The 25,207-nt window shown below is 39.4% G+C and overlaps 1 protein-coding gene across 15 annotated transcripts in view; it reads left to right on the plus strand.

Annotated features, from left to right (window-relative positions):
* Window positions 1–25,207, plus strand: part of QTMAN (queuosine-tRNA mannosyltransferase) — a 383,269-nt gene that overhangs the window by 194,984 nt on the left and 163,078 nt on the right. For 12 of the 15 annotated variants that reach the window (XR_012082012.2, XR_012082011.2, XR_012082018.2 and 9 more), the window contains one exon: window positions 23,126–23,479. The exons of the other annotated variants lie outside the window; for them this stretch is intronic. Coding sequence is in view for 9 of the 12 variants with exons in the window: in XM_078376897.1 (XP_078233023.1) it covers window positions 23,126–23,479 (354 nt within the window). In the remaining 3 variants the exon portion in view is untranslated. The remainder of the gene's footprint in view (window positions 1–23,125; window positions 23,480–25,207) is intronic. 15 annotated transcript variants of the gene reach the window in all.

A 25,207-nucleotide genomic window follows, 5' to 3' on the forward strand; every position in this document is an offset into this window, starting at 1 on the left:
AGAGTGGCTTTTTTGGCATTTCATTGTTTTTATTTCCATTTCCATACTTTCTATTGTTTTTATTTTTGTTTGTATCTAGTTGTCCAGTTCCCCAGTTGCACCAGTGTCATTTATTCACATTACTACAATAATCTTTGAAACAACTTTTTCTTTCTTTCTTTCTTTCTTTCTTTCTTTCTTTCTTTCTTTCTTTCTTTCTTTCTTTCTTTCTTTCTTTCTTTCTTTCTTTCTTTCTTTCTTTCTTTCTTTCTTTCTTTCTTTCTTTCTTTCTTTCTGCCACCTGTTTTCTGTTAAGCTCATAGTGCATGGTCTGGAAAATTCTGATCTTCTTTGTTAGGAAATGTTGATGTTTGTTTATAATCTGTGCTCCAGCTCCCACCAGTTACATGCAGCAAGCTGGCAAAAGAGGCATCATTTTGTGCACAGACTGAAAAGGAGTGGTCATACATAGCAGCTGTCATCCTGGCCTGGAACCCCTCCAGTATTTAGGACCAAGCTATAGGTAAAGACTCTACTCTCCCTCTGTACTGTGGTTAATTCAACAAAGAGAAGCAAGGGAACCCAGGGCTTTCTGCTTGTGTCTGTCAGGCATCTAGTCATGAGCAATAGTGAGTATCTCAAACACTTGATCAAGGACAATGGCAGCCTTGACCAAACAGTTGCAAATAGGATTGGAGCCAAGACAGTCCTGCTCGCAACCTGCAGACTACCTCTTCACCTCTTCAGCTGGGCAAGCAAAGGGGTTTATCTTTGGGCATGCAAATGGGTGGCTGGTGGCTGCAGGACCCTTCCCACTGAGAGCTAGACTCAGATTATAAATCTTGACAATCCTGTAGCATAAAGTGATGCTCCACATGCATTTCAGTTGAGGAGAATGATACTTTTACAAAATGGCAACAGGGAGGTATCTGCACCTTCAGGGGCTTTGTGCATGGTTGCCTGGAATGACTGCAAAGGATCACTCGGTTCAGAAAGAAAAGAAGGAATCTTTGGTATCTCTGATGATTGATATGTTAAAATGACCGCTTTTATATATGGATACCATGATCCAACTTCATAAGTGTGCATGTGAGACACAATGAGATTTGAAGTAAGCTATCATCAGAATTATGCAGTTCTTTCCATTGTTACCAAGAACTGAGTCAAATGTGCTACATCAGCACAGATATAAAACTCATTTTGGTAACTGATGTACATTGTGGTTGAAGAATGGCGATAAATTGGGCCGAAGGCAGATGAATCCAAATTTCACTGGAATAGTAAAGGGCCTGAATCCATCTGCTGTGGCACTAGACTAGTCCAGTTGAGTCCACTACTGGATGGTGAAACAGCACCATTGACTGAATGCATTTACTCTAGTTGGGACTACGACTTGGTTTCAGGCCAGAGCATTCACAAGGAGTAGAGATGCAGGTCTTATATTTATTTTGGAGCATATATATTCTACTTATTACCAACAGGGCTTCCAGATTAGTTTACAATGAGATAGAAAAACATTTAAAACAGTATCAAATGCCTCTGATAATTGAATATGCAATTTAAAGAAGTGGCAATTCTGATAGTTCACTTGCTGGTGGCTCATCTACAGTTCTTCTCTACAGTTGGTTCTGATGGTGTCTTTGGAGCATATAGCTAGTCTCAATTGATGAAGCAGCAGTAGGTAAAGAAGTTGGCAATGGAAGTTTGTCTTGCTCATCGGCCAGTTGCATCTTGATGGGTTTTTGTCCTCTCTTTGTTGCTTGGATTTGCAATCTGTAGGCAATCTTCTTCTTATACCTGGACTTGGGCATGGCAATGGTATCTAGAACCAGTCTTATCTCATGCACTTTGTGTGAAAGCTGCAGACATTTCTATGAACTTCGTTGCCTTTGAATGTAATTTGTACTCTCCTAACCTTAAGGCTTGGGCACTGTAGTGTTTCTTTTAAAAATGGATTATGTTACAAATTGTATTTTTACCTGGGTGTGTATGGTCGTGTTGTTAAATTGAAGAGAGGGTGGCTAGATGCTTATAGATGCTGTCATATATATATTTTCCTGCAGGAAAACCATGTGAGTGAGGGAAAACAAGCAAAGTGGAAGTTAATATTCTTAGCAATTGGATTAGGCATTCCATCAATCAAGGGATTAGCCAATGGAACAGAGAATGGGTCTAACAGGAGCTATCAGCTGTGGGAAAGAAATGGGACCCCTAGACAAAGCACCACAGATACCACTTGTTATGACAAGCCATCGTGTTGAGATCCTGTTTTCTGAACTTCTCTTAGGCATCTGCCCAGCCACATCTGGGAACAGGATAGTCTTCTTAGTCTGATCCAGTAAGGATCTTACTAATTTTTTATGTTATTATAGTCTTTCAATGCCTGTAAATTAAGACCAGATTCTTGTATAATAGGTTCAACACAATGCTAAACTTAGGGTAGTAATTTCAAATGTGATGATAGATTTTTGTGCATAAACTTCTATTTATTTGTGTGACTCTTGTATGGAGAGGAGTGGGTTGGGGTGGTTTTTTTTTAAAAAAAGGTTTGGCATATATTTGGCTTAAATGGTAATTGTCTCTAATTCTGTAGGCTTAGTTTTAGAAGTATTTATTTTGAAACTGTTTTTCTGTGAGCTGGGCCTCACACAACAGGTCTTGAACTTATTTGCAGCCTGTTCATTGTTGTTATCAAAGAATTAAAGAAAATGAAGCCACAATGTAAAATAGCGTATACTTTAGAAATTAGTCTCTTCTATAGGGGGAGAAAGCTAGTGAATTGAAATTTAGTTCTTAGGAATACTACTGTTCAGAATGGCCCAGCTATACTTAGATTTTAAATTACAGTAGCAATTTGGAAAGGTTTTTCAGACTGGAGCTATGTTAAATGTTAATAGCAAAATAGGGGCTCTCTTTTCTTTGATCTCTTCTTTGGCTTCTATAAAATAATGGAATCAAACCAAGTGCCATTTATATGTACACCTCCTTCTTTTGATCTTATTTGAGTGGGGGGGGAGTCTGGTCCTCCTGGTCTTTCAGTTGAAAGCCCTATAATATTTTAGCAACATTTTTTCTCATAACATTTATTTTCAGGAATTTTCACTTGTGTGATAGTTCATATATGTGTAGCATTCCTGAAGAACTTGGAGGAGATAGCAGCATAAATCTATGTTTGGGGAAACAAACCCATTTGCCCCATTCTTCAGTTTTTCAGTATTGTTTGTCACTAGTAGAGATTTCCTTCCTCAAAGTATGCTACCTATCCCATTACTGTATGTATAGTTGTAACAGCATCCTTGTGGAAGAAGAAACTCTCACTTTTTCAAGGGAAAGTCACACATTTCTAACCGTTTCCTTCTTAAGCATATGCTAAAGTGAGACATTGTGCCAAACTTTGGTTAATCAAGTGTGATTATGGCTTGGTATGATGTCTGAATTGCACTGGTTCATATTCACTGATCCAACCAGAACCCCAAACTGTGGTGTAGAATGGGTTTGTAATCCATGGTTTGCACCAATTATGGCTTTGGTATCTCCATTGACAGAGCATAGTTATCACCATTGTTTGTCTTCAGAGCTGTCTATACCTTTCTACTGATGAGAATAAATTGATAAAATTATGAAGCTAGTTTATGAGATGAGATACAACAAAAACAGAGGACTGGTTCATAACAATTGTTTGTGGATTATTTGAAAGCTCAAGATATAATTTGAGTTCAGAGGTACACTTACTGTGAATGGTATTTTGGTGTTGTATTTGAGCTCAGCCATCATCTTCAGATAAAACTACAGTGGTACCTCGCTGGACGATGACCTCATAAAACAACAAATCTGCATGACAATGAGATTTTGCGATCACTATAGTGATTCACAAAACAGTCATTCCAATGGGCGATTTTCGCTGGACGATGTTTGGGTCCCTGCTTTGCAAACCGTTCATTTCCCACAAGACGACGATTTTTACATTGATCGGCGCTTCGGAAAATGGGTGTTTTCAGGACACATGCTTCGCAGGACATCCATTTTAACAGCTGATCGGCGCTCGCAAAATGGCTTCCCTATAGGCAATCTTTGCAGGACGACGATGTATTTTCCCCATTGGAACGCATTAAATGGGTTTCAATGCATTCCAATGGGGAAATGGTTTTCGCATGACGATGATTTCTGTGAAACGGATTATCATCATCATGCGGGACACCACTGTATAACAACATGCTTGAATATTCCTTGTTCTCACCTCTTTGAAGCAGGAATGTATCTTAGTAGGTAATGTGAGTCAGTGTTGCACAGAAAGTGTTGTATGGAGCACAGAATTCTCAAAGTCGTTTATTTGGGTTCTGTTTCCACTCAAATCATGAACCTCTTCTGTGACTTTATGTCCCAGTCGTATTCTTATCCTCACCACACTGCAGGGATAAAATGAGATAACTATCATATATAGGCTCGTTTGGACACCTTGGATAATGCATAAGATATGCATACAGTAATGAATATTTTAAAAATAGTGATGGGACCTCAAATTATCATCAGTAATTTTGGTGACAGAATGCATATCCTGGGGATGGACTACTGTAGTTCTGCAGAGGTTCGTTGGACTATAGCAGCTTTAGTTAGCATGGCCATTGGTGACTAGATAATAAGTTGCAATCCAAAAACTTCTGGAAGGGCCATCTTTGATATATACTCATAACATATGGAAACGGGGTATCCTGGATATATATGCTTATTGTATGGAAACATTGCAAGAGGTTCACCCGTAAATACATGCAGTGGTGGTAAGCTACCTGTCTTAAAGTATGTCCTTTTTCCTGCAACACAGGGATATGCTTGGATGTAGGGAAATTGCAGTATCAATTATTCTGAGCATTGCCTGGGAAGCTAAGTCCTCATGTGGTAATGTCCACATTCCCTATAGCCCAGTAAGGCCTAGAAGGCAGCAGCGCAGACAACCTAGTGGCTGTGACACCATGTCAACCAAACAGTGCTTATTTTGTTTCAGCCCTTTTACTCTTGTCCCAGTACTCATTCATCTCTTGTAATACTCTGACATGGTAACCTTTTTCCCCCCGGCAGCTACCTTGGGATTTTCTGTCAGAAGCCAAGGCAAGAGCTACAGATGTGTATTACCTTGTGACAGAAAGAAATTAAAATGATATCTCTGTGTTTCATGTGGTATGAGAATGCCGTGTGCAAGGCCACCAAGAGGATTACAAAGACCCTGGGCAAAACTAAATCAGGCTTTTTGGCCCGGGCCCAACTTTATACACATAAGAGACCTTGGCCCTGCTCCAAAGAACCATGGATCTAGTACTGTGAGCCCAAGCTTGTAATATTTGAGCAGCCCCCCCCCTCCTCCTCTAGTATTGCGTAGGAGATTGCTTTTGAAATTGGGGAGAAGTTCAGAGCCCCCCATGGGATAAAGGCATAAGGAGCAGGTGATAAAAAATGGGATGAGGGGGAAAATCCAACATTGAAGAGAGTTAGAGCAAGCCCCTTCCATTCACTGGAGACTATTATTCTGTATTCCTCACAGTACACTTCAGTGAAATCAGCAGGGCTTACTTTTGAGTAGGCATGTACAGATTACGCCAGTAGTATGTTTTCCAAGCCTGGTCCTTGGCATTAAGGGTCAAATCATTCCTATGGATTTCCCCACTTTCCTTTTATCCCATACAGGCATGTCTGTGGTATCCGGCCTTTATACATACCATGTGAGTGTTTAGTACAGTTTGATCTCCTTTTTTCTGTCTCTTTTGATATTCTTCTTCTAGCCTAATTAGCTTATGTTTCTGTTCCCTTTAGCAGAGCTGTGCATAGCATTACTCTGCTTCATTGCTATGCTGGATACCTGAGGAGGTGTTAAAATAATTAAGGTGAACTATGTGTTTTCTTGAGAAGCACACAAAAGGATTTGCATCTGCACAGGGGGATTGAGCTATCAGAAACAGATGTGACCATGTGAAACATTTCACATAAATTTATTAAAATCATTATTTACCTGTAATGTATAAGCAGGGTTTAGCTGTACTTGCTTGTTGCCAGTACGTACTGCCAATAATCTGCCAGAAAAGCAGCTTGCTGGCAAAATCATTGAAATGGTTAGCTTATGCTTACAGAAAACATTACAACCCTGATTCACATTAAAATCTAACAGGAAGGAACCCTTTGATGCTAGAGATGCTGGATTGTGTTATCGAAATATGGTATACAGTTTATTTGGATTGTGTATACCCTACAATAAATATGAAAATCTATTTGTAATGTGATATGTAATCATCCAAGACATTGTTTTCAGTTACTCTCTCTTTCTGAGCAAGATCACATGTTTTTTGCTCATATTAAAATAGGTATGTCTTATGTCCCCTGTAAAAGCCTAAACATGCAGAGTGCTACTTAGCCAATTAATACCAAACACTGATTTTTTAAAAAGCATCTGACATCTTAAGTTTAGCTAATAACTTCTAAGGCAAGGCATTCTTTCTGGAAAAACTTATACATTGCATAAACCTAAGTTTTTCATCCAAGTATCATTTCAATAATGGCAAGCTTAAATAGTGGAGACCATGGGGAAACATAATATTACGATAATGTTCTTTGGTGCGGTTTGGAGAGGTTTAGGAAACATTTGGAAGTATTTTTCTCATAAAGTCACTTAACTATTGAAGTGTTATGATAGCATTCCCTTCTGCATTGTGTATGTACCAAAAGAGCCCATTTAAAGGGGACACTGATTCTAAAAATCCTGATTAAAAGGAATTCCTCTAACCAGGAAATTACATGCTCTGGTGGTGGCAGTTTAATAATAGGATGTAAGGGAAGGAGCAGATGATCTAGGTGACTTAAAGGTGGTCATTCCCCCATCCCACCCCCAAATATATCTCCTTTTCCAGCTTTGTCCCAGCATTTCTGTTCAGTCGGCACCCTTAACCTGAACTGGAGGGTTCTGCAGCAAGAATTGATGAATACTGATGAATATTTGTTCATCTCACTGTGCAGTCTTCTCAAAAGTTTGAAAAATAAAACAGACTTTTTAGTGTATTCTCGAAGGCTTTCACGGCTGGTATCTGATGGTTGTTGTGGGTTTTTCAGGCTCTTTGGCCGTGTTCTGAAGGTTGTTCTTCCTGAAATTTCACCAGTCTCTATGGCCGGCATCTTCAGAGGACTGGAGTAGGATTCTGTATGAACTCTGTCCATACAGTGCATGGACAGAGTTCCTACTCCAGTCCTCTAAAGATGCCGGCCACAGAGACTGGCAAAACATCAGGAAGAACAACCTTCAGAACACGGCCAAAGAGCCCGAAAAACCCACAACAACCATCAGACTTTTTAGTGCCCCATTTGAACCTCTTCAATTTGTGTATGTAAAGCAGCATGGTCTGAACATTTCACTAAAGTAGGCTTTCTACTGTAAAATTAAATACTGTTTCATCTATAACAACACAGTCCTGTTTATGTTAATATGAAGGGAAATCCAGAGAGCTTTTCAGAGGGGCCTTCTCTGCAGTAAGTGTGTTTAGAAATGCAGCCAAAATATTGCAGATTTCCAAATAATTGTGCCATATTCTACTTGGGTTAAAAAATCCATGGTTTTATCTACAGATGAAATATCTCAACAGTGCATGCAGTTATGAAAATTTCTAAATATTTACATTTCCTACTCAATCTTACAAAAGACAAAGCTTTCACTGTGGTTTGTTATTTCTTATATATGTTCACCTTTAACATCAAGCATCAGAATTACATGTAATTCTAAACACACCTGGTATTTTGTAAAAGTGAACAGTTTATTCCCTTCAATATAACATAAAATATTTACATTTGGGAAAATGATAAAAAAAAAAAAAGAACACAAGTGAGAGCTTTACGGCAGCCCGAATTGTAAGAGTTTGTAGGGAGCCTTCCCCTCCCCTCCATTCAGGGGTAAATATGTTATGTAACAAATTGGTATTAAGTCAGTACTAATCCCACAAGTACCAAATAGATTAGGTTTGGGCCAGAAGGGTGTGGAACGAAGGGGAAATAGCTCAAAGGAATCAGAGCCCAAAATACACACATCTTCAAGGTTTTTGTTTATTTTGGGAGTAGCTTCTGTCCTTTTCCTCCCTTCTTTGCATAATTCTGTGGCAGCCTGTCTCTTGAGCAAGTCCTGTTTCCATGCACTGTGATTCTCAGAAGAAAGGTTGAATGAATGTTATATTCAGAAGCCTTATCAGATAAATAAAACAAAACATTTCAATTTCACAGAGTATCCTGGACAGCTCTCTCTCTCTCTCTCTCTCTCTCTCTCACACTCACTCACACTCACACACACACACACACACACACACACACACACACACACACACACACACACACACACACACACACACACACACACACACACACACACACACACACACACAACAGCAGTCTTTTGGTCCACTCACAAACAGCTTTCAAATAAAATACTTGGTGGACTCTTAACATAGTGTTTTCTCCCCTCCGCTTTACATTGAGGTCTAGGAATTACAGCCGAGAGATGAGCTCTAGGAAGATGTTGAAAGTGCAGTTGATTGAGAATGAAATCGGATTGGCAAGAGGATTGTGAAGAGCAGGAAATGCTGAGGAAATAAAATGAAATTTATTGGAGCTTTTGAATCCTAAGTCCAAAGGATTGAGAGTTCTCCCTTAGCAAAATATTGCACTCTTACATTAAAGGGACTTCTCTCTCTCTCTCTCTCTCTCTCTCTCTCTCCATGGTAGCTATTGCTCTAGGAGTTCATATTCTTCTTAAAGGGAACAAAAGCACAACAGAGTTTACTCTGTTTCTTTCCTTTTTTTTTCCATTGCTGTTTCCACTTGCTGCTTTCTTTACTCATTGGATTCTTCAACCACAACATTCAGAAACACTGCAGGATTGTTGTAAATGATCCTCTCAGCTTCAGAAAATGCAGTTGGGTCATGGTCTAATGTTTCTGGACAACACTGCAGGGTTGTCAAAGACTGCTTAGTGTAGACTCCACTTGCAGAACTAGGTGGAGCTTCTCACTCCCAGTAAGAATACCTTCTAGCCTGCAGCCTGTGAAAATTGGGCTGCATTTACTGTGAAATTCATAATGGTAAAAAAAAAGTATTTGGTATAGATTTAAAACTGACTTAAAGTGAGAAAGTTTCACTTTCATGATATCTTGGGTGTCGAAATTCGTGTTCTGGAAACGGCTACAATTAAATCCTTCACTTTTCATAGTGTTGCCTATGGAAAACACTGCAATCCATCCCTGGAGACATTTAAAAACAATGTCGGCCAGGACGTGATTCTGAGTAAGATCATCTCTTACTGTCTTGTTTCTGTCTTTTGTATTTTTGTGTGTCATTGTTGCCCTGTTCCAACCTTTGCTCACTATGTCCCCTCCAGTCAGCTTGCCCATATTGGTGCTTTTCTCCCCACACAATCAACCAACATTTTCCATCATTGAGCTAGAGTGACGCTGGTCTTACAGGTGCTTCCCCCACTTTTAAATTTATTTTATTTTATTATAATTATTAATTCGTTTATTAATTCATAGAATCTACTGATACTTCTATCATATGCATGGGTAGAGGCTCTATTTTTTTATTTATTAGATTTTTATCCCGCCCTTCTAGACGATGTCTACTCAGGGCAGCTTACAATAAAATTATTCATAAAACAGTTAAAACAGCAATTAAATTGACAATAAAGTATTAATCAAGATGGGAAAATATAAACAAAAGACTAAGTAAGAAATAAAAGTCAAGTATTGACAGGAGGGAAGGCCTTCCTAAAGAGCCAAGTCTTTAATCTATGAACATGAAATGACTCAAATCTGTGCTGTTATAATATGATGGTGATTGCCCATTCAGTTTTGGTGCATAGATTAGGAATGCTAGCAAATGAGCAGACGCAAGAAAATAAAAAAGAAATTTGCAAAGTCACAGGTTAGGACAGTGAATGGTTACTAAATCTGAGTAAACAAAAATACAGTGGTGCCTCGCTTAACGAGCGCACCGTATAACGAAGAATCCATATAGTGATACCTTTTTGGGGATCGCTATACGGAGCTGCCCCAATCGCCGCACTCGCTTTGCGACGATTGGGGCGTCCGGCAGCCATTTTGGAGCCGCCGAACAGCTGTTCGGCGGCTCCAAAATGGCCGCCGGATGACCCGAAATGGCCCCCTGTCAGTGTTTTCGCGCCCTCCCCTTGCTTACCGAGGTCGCGAAAACGCTGCGGGGAGCTATTTCGGGTCGTCCACGGCCATTTTGGAGCCGCCGAACAGCTGTTCGGCGGCTCCAAAATGGCCGCCGGACCAGCGAAAACATAGCTGGAGGGGTAAGTTTTGGCGCCTATTGGAACACATTAAACTAAGTTTAATGCGTTCCAATAGGCTTTTCCTGCCCCGTACAGCGATGTTTTCGCATAGCGAAGGTTAATCCGGAACGGATTAACCTCGCTATGCGGGGCACCACTGTATTCACATTTATTCTATGTTATACACATTTCTGCTACAGAAAAGGGGGTGTTGGGTTTGGGTGTTGCATGAGGGCTTCTAAACAGCCCTAGCTTGCTTACAGGAATGTTGTAAAGATTGGTATGATGTATAGACAGAGAGATATGTATTTCTTTCATATTCTCCCTTGTAGATGTCTTCCTGTTCCAGCTTTCTCCTAGATATGCATTAATGTCATTCACAATAGGAGGTGACTAGAAGTGTCCTCTGTATCAAACTGTGTGTCCCATCACTTGATCTGACATATAACTGGAAATCCTCCAAGTGTGCATTGGGGAAGGAATCTTGAAATGTATTAAAGAAAATCTAGACAAAATCACTTTTGAATTCATTAGGTTAGCCAGATGTGTGGAGACTGGAAAAAAAATATTATCTTTAGGAGGGTTTGTTTCCCCTTGCTCTCACCTTGAAGTGAGTTTTCTTGTATAAATCCATTCATTGCATCACAACAGTTCAAGGGTGACATTCTGAGGTTTGCACTAAGGTCTTCTAAAATTTCTGTCTCTTTTAAAGGGCCTTCTCTACCGTCCTTTCCTCTTCTTGAAGACTCTGATTTGTGCCAACATTGATCTTACTATGGTGCTAAGTTAAAACATGTCTGTTCACCAAAGGCGTTGGGATTTAGGATCGTAGCTCAAATAGGTTGTAGAATTCTGCTAAAACCTTGTAATTTTTAAATGGTTTCAGATGGCTTAAATGGTTTTATATTTCTATTAATTTAAATTATTAAATTGTTTTGAATGTTTTAAATTTTTTTTTATTCCACCCCATCTTGAGACCTTGTGATGTCAGCAAATTACAGGTACACTATTGCCTTGAGTACCATCAACCACACTATCCTTCTGGGGAGGCTATCGAGTTTATGGATTGGAGGCTCCATTCTCCACCGGTCCCAGCTCTTCTTTGATGGCGAATCCCAGATTGAGATGCTGTTTTCAACCTCTTGGGACCTCTGCTGTGTGGTCCCATGGGGTTAGCCATATTCCCAATCCCCTTTAACATGTACGTGAAGCCATGGGAAAAGTCATACAACGATTTGGGGGTTTCCTGCTATTATTATTCTGATGATAGGCAGCTCTACCTGTCATTCGCTTCATCTGCAGGAGATGCTGCATAGGTCCTTAAGTGCTTCCTAGTGTCAATAATGGACTGGACAAGGGGCAATAAACTGAAACTGAATCCAGATGAGACAGAGATCCTGATGTTAGGAGATCATCAGACCAGTCAGAGGGAAATTTACCTGAAGGATCACGTTTGCAGGTTGGAATTATTCCTGAACCTGACATTCTATGGAGGCTCAAATATCAAACATGGCCAAGAGTGCCTATTTTTAACTCCATTTGATTGCCCAGTTGTGCCTCTATCTGGATAAGAAATGCCTAGTAACAGTGGCTCACGTATTGGTAATCTCAAAAATAAATTATTATAATGTTCTCTATGTAGGGGTGCCCTTGAAAACAGTATGGAAACTTCAGCAGGTCCCTAATGTGGCAGCCAGACTGATTTCTGAGACTAATAAATTTGATCATATATCTCCAGCCTTGGGTCACTTTCATTGGCTTCCTGTCAGTGTCCATGCTCAATTCCAGGTGGCAGCTATGACCTGTAAAGCCTTTAACGGTATAAGACTGATACTTGTCAGAATGCCTCTCCTAGAAATCAGCTACTCATTTCACCTGCTCCTCTCAATCTATGTTGTTAAAAGTGGCCACACAGGTGGTACCTTAAATAAAGGAATAAGGAATCGGGCCTTATTGGTGATGGTCTCCAGTCTTTGAAATAAGCTTCCAATTGAGATATGGTAAGCTCTTTCCCATTTGACATTCAGGAAATTAGTGAAAACAGAATTAGATGAATCTGCCTTCAATCTGCTGGATGCTGTTAATATTATTATTATTTTTTCTTATCTTGTTTATTTCTTTTCTTTTTTGTATGAATTATGAATGGATCTAGATCAGTGAACCACTGTGTTATTTATTTATTTATTTTAAATAATTTTACCCCGCCTTTCTCCTTGAAAATGACCGAAGGCAGTTTAAAACAATGAAAGGCAATATTTAAAGTTGAAAACAATGAGTATACAGCGGTGGTTAACATTATCAAAAGACAATGTTTAAAACTACAAACAGTGAATAAGGAGGCATCTTACATATTAAGGCAAAGATCCACAAGTATACAAACATTTTTTTAAAATGTCACTCTGAGAAATGGAAAACACAAAAATGGAAAACATAAGTAGTGCTAAATATCCAATCAAAGCAGTAATGCATGACAATCTATCTAAAATGCACACACAGATAGCTGGTTACTGAATGAAGGATTGCCTGGTGAGAAAGGTGTTTGCCTGCTTGCAGAAGGATAGCAAAGATTCCGAGCTAGAATTTTAGATCTAGATCAGTGAACCACCGTATTGATTCTATTGTTATGTGGGGTCACGTTGGGTTCTGAGTTTCAATTTGTAAACTGTCCAGAGTAGTGATTCCACTAAAGGGGGGGGCATATAAATCAAATCAAATCAATAAATAAATACTAAATAAATAAAGATCTTTACTTCAGCACAGCTTGTGCTAAATGAACTTCCCACGGACATCTGCACACAGACAGTTCATTGGGGTGCTGCTGCTTTTCATTTCATTTCATTTCATCTTTTATTTTATTCTTTAAAAAACAGCTTCAGGTATAGAGTTAGTCTCTATGAAGTTTGAAAGTGGTAAATATAAAAAGTAGTTTTTCTAGCTTCCTCATATTTTTTTATATGTTTTATTTATGGAAGAATTGTTTTCAAAATACACAGAGGCTCAGGCTGTTTCTCGAATAATTTGATCTAACCCCAAATAGCCCTCTAGCCAGTATTATTTAATGTGTTTCTGTGCATTTGACAATGACATCAGTATCTTTCCATTCTTCTTTTGGGGGTGTTTTAAATGAAATAGTGTACGAGCGAAGTGTCATTACCATTGAAGAATACTGCTTCTAATAAGTAATTTTTCATTAGGCCAAATGAGGTGTTGTGAATAAACATGTACTAAAGGACATGATGACATCTTACACACATACAGTGCAAGACACACGTCTCTGCTGCAAATTAATACACATAGGTGTGTTGACACGGCTGTTTTTGATGAAGTGAACGCATATTCTACAAGCTAGAAAGAATGGCAAATCTGGCAGATTAAATGTCAGACATTCAGGTTGACATTTATAGTGACTTTTAGCATGTTAAGAGATTTCTATTATGTAGTCAAGAATTAGTTATTTTTGCTGTAGTGTTTCAACAAAGCATTTACAGTCAAATGCAGCAAGCTGACAGGTTATTTATTTCTGTGGTGCTCCCAAGGGTTTTTTGTTTTTGTTTTTGGTTATATTTATAAACAGTGTAATGAGAAATATTATATCTTAGAGGAATGAGTCAAATTCTGAGCAAATATTATTTCTTACTTGTCACTTAGTGCTTTTTTAAATATTTAAAATAGGAATGTCCTCTGCTAGACTAATGGCTCTGAAAAAGGGGTAGCCGGCATAATGAAATCCATAGTCATTGCTGGCTGGCTGAAGATTTTCCTGCAGCCCGGGATTTCATCTAATATTCCACCACTGAGGTCCCTTTTAGTCTTGATTTTAAAAAGGAGGGCAAAACCTTTCTGGAGCAAAAGCCTGGTAGATCTGGTCCTGCATAGTCATCTGTGACTTTATACTTTATACCAAGTTTTGCTGACTTTTGTTATTAAAGCCATAGACCTCAATAGTGAAAGTCACCTACTGACTAGTAAAGGCATGTTTAAATTTATTCGCAAAGGCTTTCACGGCTGGGATCTAATGGTTGTTGTGGGTTTTTCGGGCTCTTGCTTAAATTGTTAACTTAATGGCATGGTGTCCTGAAAACAAATATCATTTAGGATCTAATGGTTGTTGTGGGTTTGTCGGGCTTCTTGGCCGTGTTCTGAAAGTGGAACCACTTTCAGAACACGGCCAAGAAGCCCGAAAAACCCACAACAACCATTAGATCCCGGCCGTGAAAACCTTCATGAATACATCATTTAGGATCATTTAGGAATTCTTATGATTATGCATGGGATATTTGTATTCGCATCCCTAGAGATCTGAATACGAATAGCCCATGTCTACTCCTGACCATGTCAGAGTTTCTCTACTGAAAGGTCTAGTGTGCAGCTAAGAGCATTTTGAGTGTTCCCACAAATACCTGTCAGAATAGATTTCAACAGTTGCTTTTTGTGTCCATCAGAACAGTGAAGCCAATCGCTGGTAAAAGATGACTTCAATTTCTTTTTTCTCCATAGTAATCCAAACATTTCTTTCCTCCCTCCCTCGCGATCCAAAAATATTTTTTGAAAGATTGAGTTATTACCTCGAGAGCTTCAAGGTTCTTTCTTTCTGAAGCAGAATGAGCATTCTGTCATTCCCTTTTGCTTCCTTTCCTGTTGCATCCATATAAAAAGAAGAGCCAGAATCATCTTGGAACAAAATGGAGTTATAAAAGACTTCAAGAATCTTAAATCAAAACTTAAAACAATACAAATTGCACATTTTTGATGACAATATGAGCTCTAGTGTTGGTTGTGATTGTGAATTTACATGTTTTAATTGGATGTATGATCATTTAAAATTTTGTTATGAGTTATAGAAGTAAATATATTGTTTCTGCATGCTGGATAGCTCAGTGGTTTAGGTATTTGGCTGCAGAGCCAGAAGTTAGGAGTTTGATTCCCCCCTTTGCCTCCTTGACAAGGGCCAGACTTGGTGGTCTATCCGGTCCCTTTCAATTCTGCAGTTTTAAGATTAATATTATTATTTCTTTCAGCGGTGGCACCCCTCCCCCAGCAAATATGGCTGAGTTCCAGACTTTGAAGTTAAGTCATTATTTAACAAATTATTTTTGCAGGAGCTTACAATTTTCAGTAATGTAAAGGCAAATATATTTTTGCCCACAGTGGCCATCGCTGTAATACACTATTTTTCTGTGGAATGACAACAGCTGCCTCTGCCTTTTACTCCTTACTGGCTGGGAGTTGGTGGAGGTGTTAGGCTCTGGTGACTGGGAGTGGGAGTAAGGGCGGATCACAAGCATGCCTTCTGCTTTGCCTGATCTTTTTGTGTGTGGACGAGGTCTTGTCCCACAAGCACGAATCAGACAGGAGGGCAAGATGAGAGAGGGCAAGCACAAGCCATTGGGCAATTAAGAGCAGAGGATGATGAGCAGAAAGAGGGAAGTGAATTGATTCAGGGAAAGACTAAAGAGAGAGTATGTGGAGGAGGGCACTGGGTACATATATAAATGAACATCCATGATCTATATAACCAATTCATTCCCTAGGGATGGATTTTAATTTAATTATACCATATAATAAAATTAAACTCTATCCATTATTATAAGAAATCAGGGGTTATACTTCCAACATCCTAGAGAATCTGAAAATCATAGGAACTCTGAAAATGCAATAGCAACTGCATTTTATAGAGAGTAAAGCAAAACACAGCCAATGCTATGGTCTCATTACTTTGGTGTGTAAGGTATGTGACACACTGCTGAAAGTTGCAGGTAAACAGATGTGGACATTTCTCCTTTGCCTCAGGGAAGCAGATTGTAGGTGTTACGAAATGGCAGCACATTCTTTGTTGTCTAATTTGCTGATGTTATTAATGTAGTATGTGTAGTTTTCATTATTAGAGAATGAGAGATTTTCTTTGGGGGAACAGGGAATACCTCCTTGGCTTTTTCAATGGTGCTGCGCTAACATTAGCAGTCATAACAGCTGATGCAATAAATTACTTTCCTGAGGAGCAGTAATCTAATGATAAGGGTCAGGTCTCCAGACAAAGTAATGGGCAATGGAACAAGTTCCTTTTGAAAAGTAATCCCCCAAGCTCTGCTGGGTTCTCATACAAATGAGCTTTTTCATCAGAACCATCTTTGCTAAAAGCCTTTGCAGAACGTAGAAAGTTGGTTGAGAAGAAGCACACATGGGCTATCAGAACTCAGACTTGTAAGAAGATGTTGGCAAGAATGGGAAATGTGGGAAAGTATCTCTCCTATCTATGAATCCATGAGGAATTATCCCAGTCTCCCAACATACACATCCAGAGTCAACTAGCTCTAGTAGGTGTGACAAACCCAGACCTACTGGGATCTGCCACACGTTAACTAAGCTGCCACCAACCATTCCCTATAAGAAGTCACACAGACCAGGGATGGATTTTTAAACAAATAAAAGAACAAGGTTTATTTAAATCACACACAGGGAAAATAAAATGATCAGGTGAATAAGATTTAGTAACGTGGCTTAGTTTCACTCATACATACACACAGTTTGGTTCACACAGAACCCTTAACTTGAAGCACAGACCCTGAACCTATCAGTTCTGGCTAACCATTCAGACACCTGAACCTATCAGGTTGGTACTGACACACAGTAGTACCCTGTCTGACACACAGACTCCCACACCAGCTTCTTCTTCCCAGCTGCTGCTTCGTCACATCCCAGCGTCTCCCAACTTCACCACACAGGCTTCACATATATATATAGTACAGCCCCTCCTCCTGATGTCCCGCCTTCCACTCCCCATAGGCTGGAACTTTCCCTCCAAACCCATGACAGACAGGTAACATCAGTGCTGTATGTAACAGTAGGTAGCTTCCCCCCACACACATGGTATTAGTACAGTACTATTAATCCACCACGATCTAGACTTGTACGTCATGCCAGAAGTACAGAACAATACACTAATGTATATAGAGCCAATAACTAGAGCGCTGGTTCTTAACCTTGGGTTACTGAGGAGTTTTGGACTGCAGCTCCCAAAAGCCTTCACCACCAGCTGTCCTGACTGGGGTTTCCGGGAGCTGCAGTTCAAAAGCATCCGAGTAACAAAGGTTAAGAACCACTGAACTAGAGTACATGATGTCACCCACAGGCTACAACATACATAACATGTGTATGTGTGCCATATTATCACAGAATTAAGCATTGATGAAATACATGTATTCTCACAATCTGTCTTTGAAAGTCAAATGGAGCACATTAGACTAATTTAATTTTCTGTTGCTTTCTGTTACCTGAACAAATGAACGTATACTGAACTTTTTGTAGACTGGGCCTACAGCTTAACATTAAGAGTTTGTACCTCGGTTTCTGCCCTCCTTTTCTCTTCTCAACCACCTTTCCTTTGGTGTTATAGGTTATTAGATTTTAAGTCCAAGCGCATCAGGACTGTTTTGCTGTTTATCTTAATCGTAGCAGTGAGGACCTTTTCTGGCTGTTAAGTGGGGCATTAATTGCACACCCTTCTCTGAATTTCACTGCTGAAGTCAACACATGGCCATAGATGTGAACATTGAAATGTACATTGAAAGAACCGTGGTGAGAAGCCATTGGTTCATACAGGTTCTGTTTCCTTATTTGGCTACAAAATGCATCTATCCTGCCAGTCTGAGTTATCTAGAAGGGGAGCTAGCTAATGAATGTCCTGCCTCTGACTTCATTTTTCCTAAAACACCAGGTATTACACTGGAAGCAGAGAAAGGAGTGAAACTCACACTTGTTTCTGTGTAGGTTTGATCTAGTTTGATGCTATGTTGAAATCAGATTGCAAGCTATAGTGTGATTGACTTTCTAGCATTACAGTTCATAGAAGGCATGAAACCACTCGGTTCCTTCTTTAGCCCTTTTCAAATGACAAAGTAATGCACCCAGGATGGAGAGTGGGTTTGCAGTGACAGCCTCCCCCTCTGACTTTCATACATTTAGTTCAAAGTTAAGAGTAGTATCTAGTCATGTACAGTATATTGGCTTTTCTGTATAAGATCAAGAAGCAGTCTTTTCAAAGTTCCCAGTGACGGCAGTAGAACCTACCAATTCTACAAGAACAGGCTCTGTTCCAACCTTCTGATGAATGAAGTCAGTGCTAAATGCCACAATCCCACTTCTTCTGACCCATGTGCATTTAGCCTACACATTATGATTGTGTGAAAAGTGCTCCTATAACAGTGTCTTGGGTTTCTTCCTGGTATAAACACTTGTTTCCTTGTCATATGTCTCTGCACATTTCACGAACTAACTTCATTGAAAAAAGCTCAATCCAGTTTTAGTTTCTAATTTCTGGTGATATATTAAAGCCTGTTACTATTTGAGTTGCAGTCAGGAAATAGATTGTCTATTACATCATTCCTGTTGTGTTGACAATGGAGGTTATAGTGTGAATGATTTGTGATAGGCTGTTTTGTCTTCCAGAGATGATAAAAGATGTGGTGTATTTAGACATAATGATGCATAGTGAAAGCTTAACCATCTAAACTAATTTGCAGTTAAATACCTTCTAATGCAAACATTTCAAATATTTTACCTGGATATTACTTTGATGTTTTTATAGCTCTCTGTATGCATATTTTCTTATCTATACTACTGCTAATGAGATATACAGAATTACATGGTGCCAAACAATGGCAGGTTAACATTGATAATGGTTATTTCTCAAGGTATCACGAAATAAATCTTGTTTCAGAAACCATCCAGTGAAATGGCATTCCACAATATCTTCTTTAAAAACTGTCAGGGTGATTAATATTAGTTGTGCAGTGCAAATAGATAGCAAGTCCTGCTTGTGCACAGGTTTCCACATATGAGAAGGTATTTTGTAGCTGTTTTCACGGAGATATTGGTGACAGCTTATCTAATAACTGAAAAATCCCACAATGGATTTATAAGGTTGAAAACTGGAAAATAATATGAAGTGAGACACTGGCCCAAATCTTGTTGCTTATCATAGTGAATTGCACTAGAGTATGCCCACCAAATTAATGGGGGTTCAGTCACTCAACTGCTTTGTAAGTTCCACTGATTCAAATGGGCCTAGTCTAGCTATGACTTACTTTAGTGTAGTAAAGTCACAGTTAGACTAAGTATCTTTTAATTAATAGAACTTACAGAGCAGTTGACATATCAAATATCCATTAAGTCAGTGGACCTATTCTAGTGCAATTTACTATGCTAAGCAGCAGTATTTGGTCCACTATATAATCCATGCCCGAGACCTATAATGTAGTAAGAAAACATCACAAACTACAGTTGATAACAGTCTAGTTATTTTTTTTTGTAATTATACAGTGTTGCCTCGCTTAACGAGTGCACTGTTTAACGACGAATCCGCATAGCGACGTTGTTTTTGCGACCGCATTTTAATGGTAAAACATTGCATTGCGATGATCGGTAAGCGTTTTGCTTACCAATTTTCGCATTGCAATGTTTAACAGCTGATTGGCAGTTCCAAAATGGCCGCTGGGTAAAGAAAATGGCCACCCGCTGTGTTTCTGCCCGGATTCCTCACTTACCGGGCAGCGAAAATGGCGGCCGCATGGAGGATTTCCGCATAGCGGTGAGTTTTGTGCCCATAAGAATGCATTAAACGTGTTTTAATGCGTTCTTATGGGTTTTTTTCCCCCCGCATAGCAACGAATCCACATAGCGACGATTTTTTTGGAATGGATTATCGTCGCTATGCGGGGTACCACTGCATATATGGTTTGTAAGTGCTGTTCCTTCTAAATGGATTACATACCAGTTACAGTGTTACATTTTAAGGTTATGAGTGTTGCCAATCGAACTTGAAATTCCATTAAATAAATGGGATGTTAGTTTGTGTTGATGTACGTTCCATTCATTTCAGGGATATACAGTATGCTGAATTTAGCCCTTTATGGGATCATTTGGAGAGCCAATGCGAGACGTGAAAGAGAACACTGGTCTGGATAGCAGTCTGTTTTCATGTTTGTAAGCAAAAAGATACAGTTATGCTTTCTTGTTCCCACAGTGGTGCCTCGACTTACAAACTAAATTGGTTCTGGAAGATGGTCACAACTCAAAATGGTTGTAAGTCAAAGTACCATTTACCATAGGAATGCATTGGAACATTCTGGGCAAAGGAAAAAATCACCAAAAAAACCAAAAACAAAACACTGCAAGACCCATTGGAAACACAGTTAATCCGTTCCGGCCGAAGGGAAAATAAAACAGAAAAGCAAACAAACCCTGCAAGACCCATCAGAAACACGATTGATCTCTTCCAGCCGAAGGAAACAAAAAACAAAAAGCAAACAAACCTTGCAAGACACATCAGAAATACAAAAAAATCATAAAGCAAACAGAGACTGCAAGACCCATCGGAAATGCAAAAAGAAAAACCCAAAAAGCAAGCAGAGACTGCAAGACCCATCAGAAATGCAAACAAAATATGACCACATACAATTGAAATATGCAAGACCCATCAGAAATGGGGGGTACCCAAAAAACAAACAAACCCTGCAAGACCGATCAAGCATAGAAACATAACCCCACCACGCCAGCCCAAACTCACGCTGCAAAACCCACCCAGAACAGCCAGTTTTTAAAAAGTAGAAAGCAGCACCTTACCAGGCAGTCCAAAGCCTCTTCTGAATGCACACTCTCTAACTGTTGGGGCGAAAGAGGTACAAAGAAGCAGCCTTTTCGCCACCAAAGGTTAGCAATTTGAATTCCCCGCCTTTTTCCCTGCATTTTTTCTGGTTGTAACTCGAAATGGTTGTAAGTCAGGACAGTTGTAAGTCGAGGCACCACTTTTTTTCTATTTAGAGAGGTGTGCTTAGGATAAGTTCAGAAACAAATTTCCCAGGTATGAAAATAGACGAACAGTAATGGGGGGGGGGGAGAAGGTTATTTGCTTGAAAATTTAGACAGCTACAGTCATTATAGAATTAAGTAACGTTGGGCTAAAGCAACCGGTGGCCTAAATTTGGTATCAGACAATGTAATATGTTTATACATGGTCTTTGTCATGACTAACATCAACTGCATATGATAGAGGCTAATAATAGGGCCGATTTCCAATGTGGTGTAGTTGATAGAGTGACAGACTAGGACTCTGGAAAACAGGGTTTGACTTGCCACTCAGTCATGAAAACTCACTGGGTAATGGAACTGGTAAAACCATTCCTAAAATATCTCAGTTATCTTGGAACCCCTATTAGGGTCACTAGAAGTTGGTTTTATAAGACAGCACAGAACACACATACAGTAATAATGTATGTTTATTAGAATCATAGAAAAGTGAAGTTGGAAGGGGCATACCAGGCCATCAAGTCCAACCCCCTGCTCAATGCAGGAATACAATCAAAGCATATCTGCCAGGTGATTATCTAAGTTTTTTCTTGAATGCCTCCATTGTTGGAGCACTTACCAACTCTCGAGGTAACTGGTTCCATTGTCAGACTGCTCTAACAGTTAGGAAGTTTTATTTATTTTATTTTATTTTATTTTATTTATTTATTCGATTTATACCCCGCCCGCCCCCCAGACAGTTTTTCCTGATATTCAACCAAAATCTGGCTTCCTTTAACTTGAGCCCATTGTTGTGTGTCCTGCACTTTGGGATGACTGAAAACAGGTCTTGCCCCTACTCTGTATGACAGCCTTTCAAATATTTGAAAAGTGCTATCGTATCACCCCTCAGACTTCTTTTCTCAGGCTAAACATGCTCATTTCTTTCAGCCTTTCCTCATAAGGTTTGGTTTCCAGCCCCCTGATCATCCTTGTCACCCTCCTCTGAGCTTGTTCCAATTTCTTAGCATCCTTCTTGAAGTGTGGTGTCTAGAACTGGACACAATACTCAAGGTGAGGCCTAACCAGTGCTGAATAGAGGGGGACTAGCACCTCGCAGGATCTGGAAACTGTACTTCTATTAATGCAGCCTAAAATAGCATTTGCCTTTTTTGTAGCCACATCACATTGTTGGCTCATACTGTATTTAGCTTGTGATTGATGACAATACCAAGATCCTTCTCACTTGTAGCTTTGCTGAGCCAGGTATCCTCCATCTTGTAACTGTGCGATTGGTTTCTTTTTCTGAGGTGCATTACTTTCCATTTACCCCTGTTGAGTTTCATTCTGTTGCTTTTGATCCAATTCTCCATCCTATCAACTGCTGCTGTCCATATTGGCATCTACTAAGAGCCAAGACTTGCAGCTCCAGTGCTATGTACCCTATTCCAGGTCAGGTTCCTACTGCCTCTTATGTGCTCACTTTCCATCAGTAGGTTAAACTGATGGATTTTCAGTGGCCTTTTAAAATTGAAGGTATCTGCTGCGTTCTGCTTTGCTATGTTAGTGGCACTTGGGTTTATTGAAATGTATCTTATTGTTTCATTGTTGCATTTTACACTTGCCAGGCACTGTGCTACAAACTGTTACAGAAGTAAAAAAAAAAAGTAGTAATTATGTGCCTTTGAGTTAGTTCCCACTTATGGCGACACTCATAACGTTTTCTAGATGTGAAGCACCCAGAGGTTGCTTACCAAATCCTCGTCCTGGTGGTTCTCTGAGACCGTACAACTCTGCCAAGGCTGCATAGGTGGCAGGGTAGAGAGCCCCATCAACCACACACACTCCAGTTGATCTCATCTGGACTCATTGTACCTCCACTGTTTCAATGTTCACAGACCCTTGCAAAAAATCAGTCAGTGTTGGATCTTTGACAGATTTTGGATTTTTTTAGAACTGTTATTTTTTTCCCTTCATAATATAATAAGTACCTGAACTTTATAAACTGACATTAAGAACTATTGACATTTGCAGTGTGCTTTTTTTTAATGACAGATTTATGCAAGAACACAAGGAGGCACCTGGTTCAAAAGGAGGTGAAGATAGTTGTCTGGTGATGGATCTGCCTTCCCAAGAAAAGAATGGTGAAACTTCAGAGTTGACAAGCATCAGCATCTTGCCCCATGAATCTGGTTATGATAAAGTACAGTCTGGACTTGACTCCCAGGTGCCAGAGGGTCTACTTTGCCCATTAACAACACTAGCAGAACTGGACAAGCCTACATCTTCCAAAGGCACTAGCCCTTCTGAAGAGGAGGATAGCAAACCTATGGGTGTTAACCTTAGCAACATCTCGGGAAGGTTGGACAATCAGGAGAAACCTTTGCACATTGTTTGGCCGCACAGGTGGTAAGTAATTTCCTGCAGGATAGTACTTGAATTTGCTGCCAGTGTTATTTTGATCCCAGGCGATATAACAGCTTTTATTTTATTGATCACCACACCCATCTGATATGTCGCTCTTAGATTTTCACTGTGCATAGAACAAAAATCACAACAACAAAAGGAGAATATTGGCCCAGCCTGAAGACGAACAGCAATCCTTCCTAGTCTCAAAAAGGGAAACCGTATGGATGGGGATGAGAAGTATAGCAGTGGCATTGGAATCGTGTGTAAAATGCTAAGAACTCTGTTTCAAGGCATTTCAGTCCACTAAGGATGCTTAATATGCAGCGTTACTTCAATTATCTTAATTATCTTAATGTGACTGACTAGGTGTTAAAATTCAGGGCCATAGTATGCTGTGTTGCATTTTACTTTTTAAAATATACCTGTCCAGATTTTTAAAAACGTGCACATATGTAGTAGGTTCGGGGGGAGGGAGAGAGAGAGAGAGAGAATAGAATAGAATATGCCTAGAAGAAAACTGCTGCTTTTCAAGCTGTTGACACAAATACCTGATCACAAAATCTTCTCTAAACTGAGGAAAATCTACCATGCCACGTAATCACTGCAAATATATAAACTTTAGCTTGACTCCCACCATAAATTAGGATTTAAAGAGGTAAAATGTCCTGATAATCTTCCGGTATTGGACACAAACATTTTAATCTAGTTTTTATTCCTCACAGTTTGTTTAATCTGCATGTGGCCTGATTAGAGTTCACTTCATCCACAGATTAGAGTCTGTTTATTTCAGAGATGCTGGGTCGATCAGTAGGTCAGATTTTTCTGAGAGCAACTGTTTGCAGGTGAAGCAATAAGTACACCACACCGACAGGGCAAATCGCCTTTGCAAAGGATTTGACTTCCAGCACATTAAAACTCCAGAAGCTCTCCCAGATGATCTGCAGCATCTGGTACCTAAAGGGATTTTCATCTTTGACTCTAAATGTCTGAACATAAAATTTAGGGATTGGAAGTCGATGTGGAATCTGTCTTTGGATTTGTTTAATCAAGTTCACACTTCTCATGTAGCCTTTCTAAGGGAGCTACATTTATTTTTAATCATATTTTATTGCTGCTCGTTCAGAATGCTGTTTTCTCATCGGTTATTTTACAATTTAATGTACTTGTGACAGATATGCATTTCATCTGTGCTTGTCATTAAGACTGTAAAGTTCACTAATCTGGTATGGTAGTTCTTTCTCTCCCCACCACCCACCCCCAATAGAAAGGTGTGTGCCCTATTTCCCTGAAAATAAAGCCTAACCTGAAAATAAGCTCTAGTATGGTTTTTCAGGATGCTCATAATATAAGCCCTACCCCAAAAATAAGCCCTAGTTAAGTGAAACCCTGCCCTCCACCATTGTGCAGCAACCAGAAGAAGATGACATGACTGTATTTGAATAAATGTAGATGGTTGTACATAAAAAAATAAAATATCCCCTGAAAATAAGCCCTAATATGTTTTTGGAGCAAAAATTAATATAAGACCCTGTCTTATTTTTGGGGAAACACAATATTAAGATAAGTGCTAGAAGTTTTATGATCCTAAGGTTGCCTTTAAAAGCATTTCTTGCTTCCTCTCGATCCCAAGTATCATGCAAAGAATCCAAGCTAAATTAAAAGGAAAGGACCCTCCCCACTCTTTATTCTTCATTTTGCATAAAGGAACACAAAGCTTAAGTTAATAAA

This window comes from Pogona vitticeps, chromosome 1 (genome assembly GCF_051106095.1).
Source record: "Pogona vitticeps strain Pit_001003342236 chromosome 1, PviZW2.1, whole genome shotgun sequence".
NCBI lineage: Eukaryota > Metazoa > Chordata > Lepidosauria > Squamata > Agamidae > Pogona > Pogona vitticeps.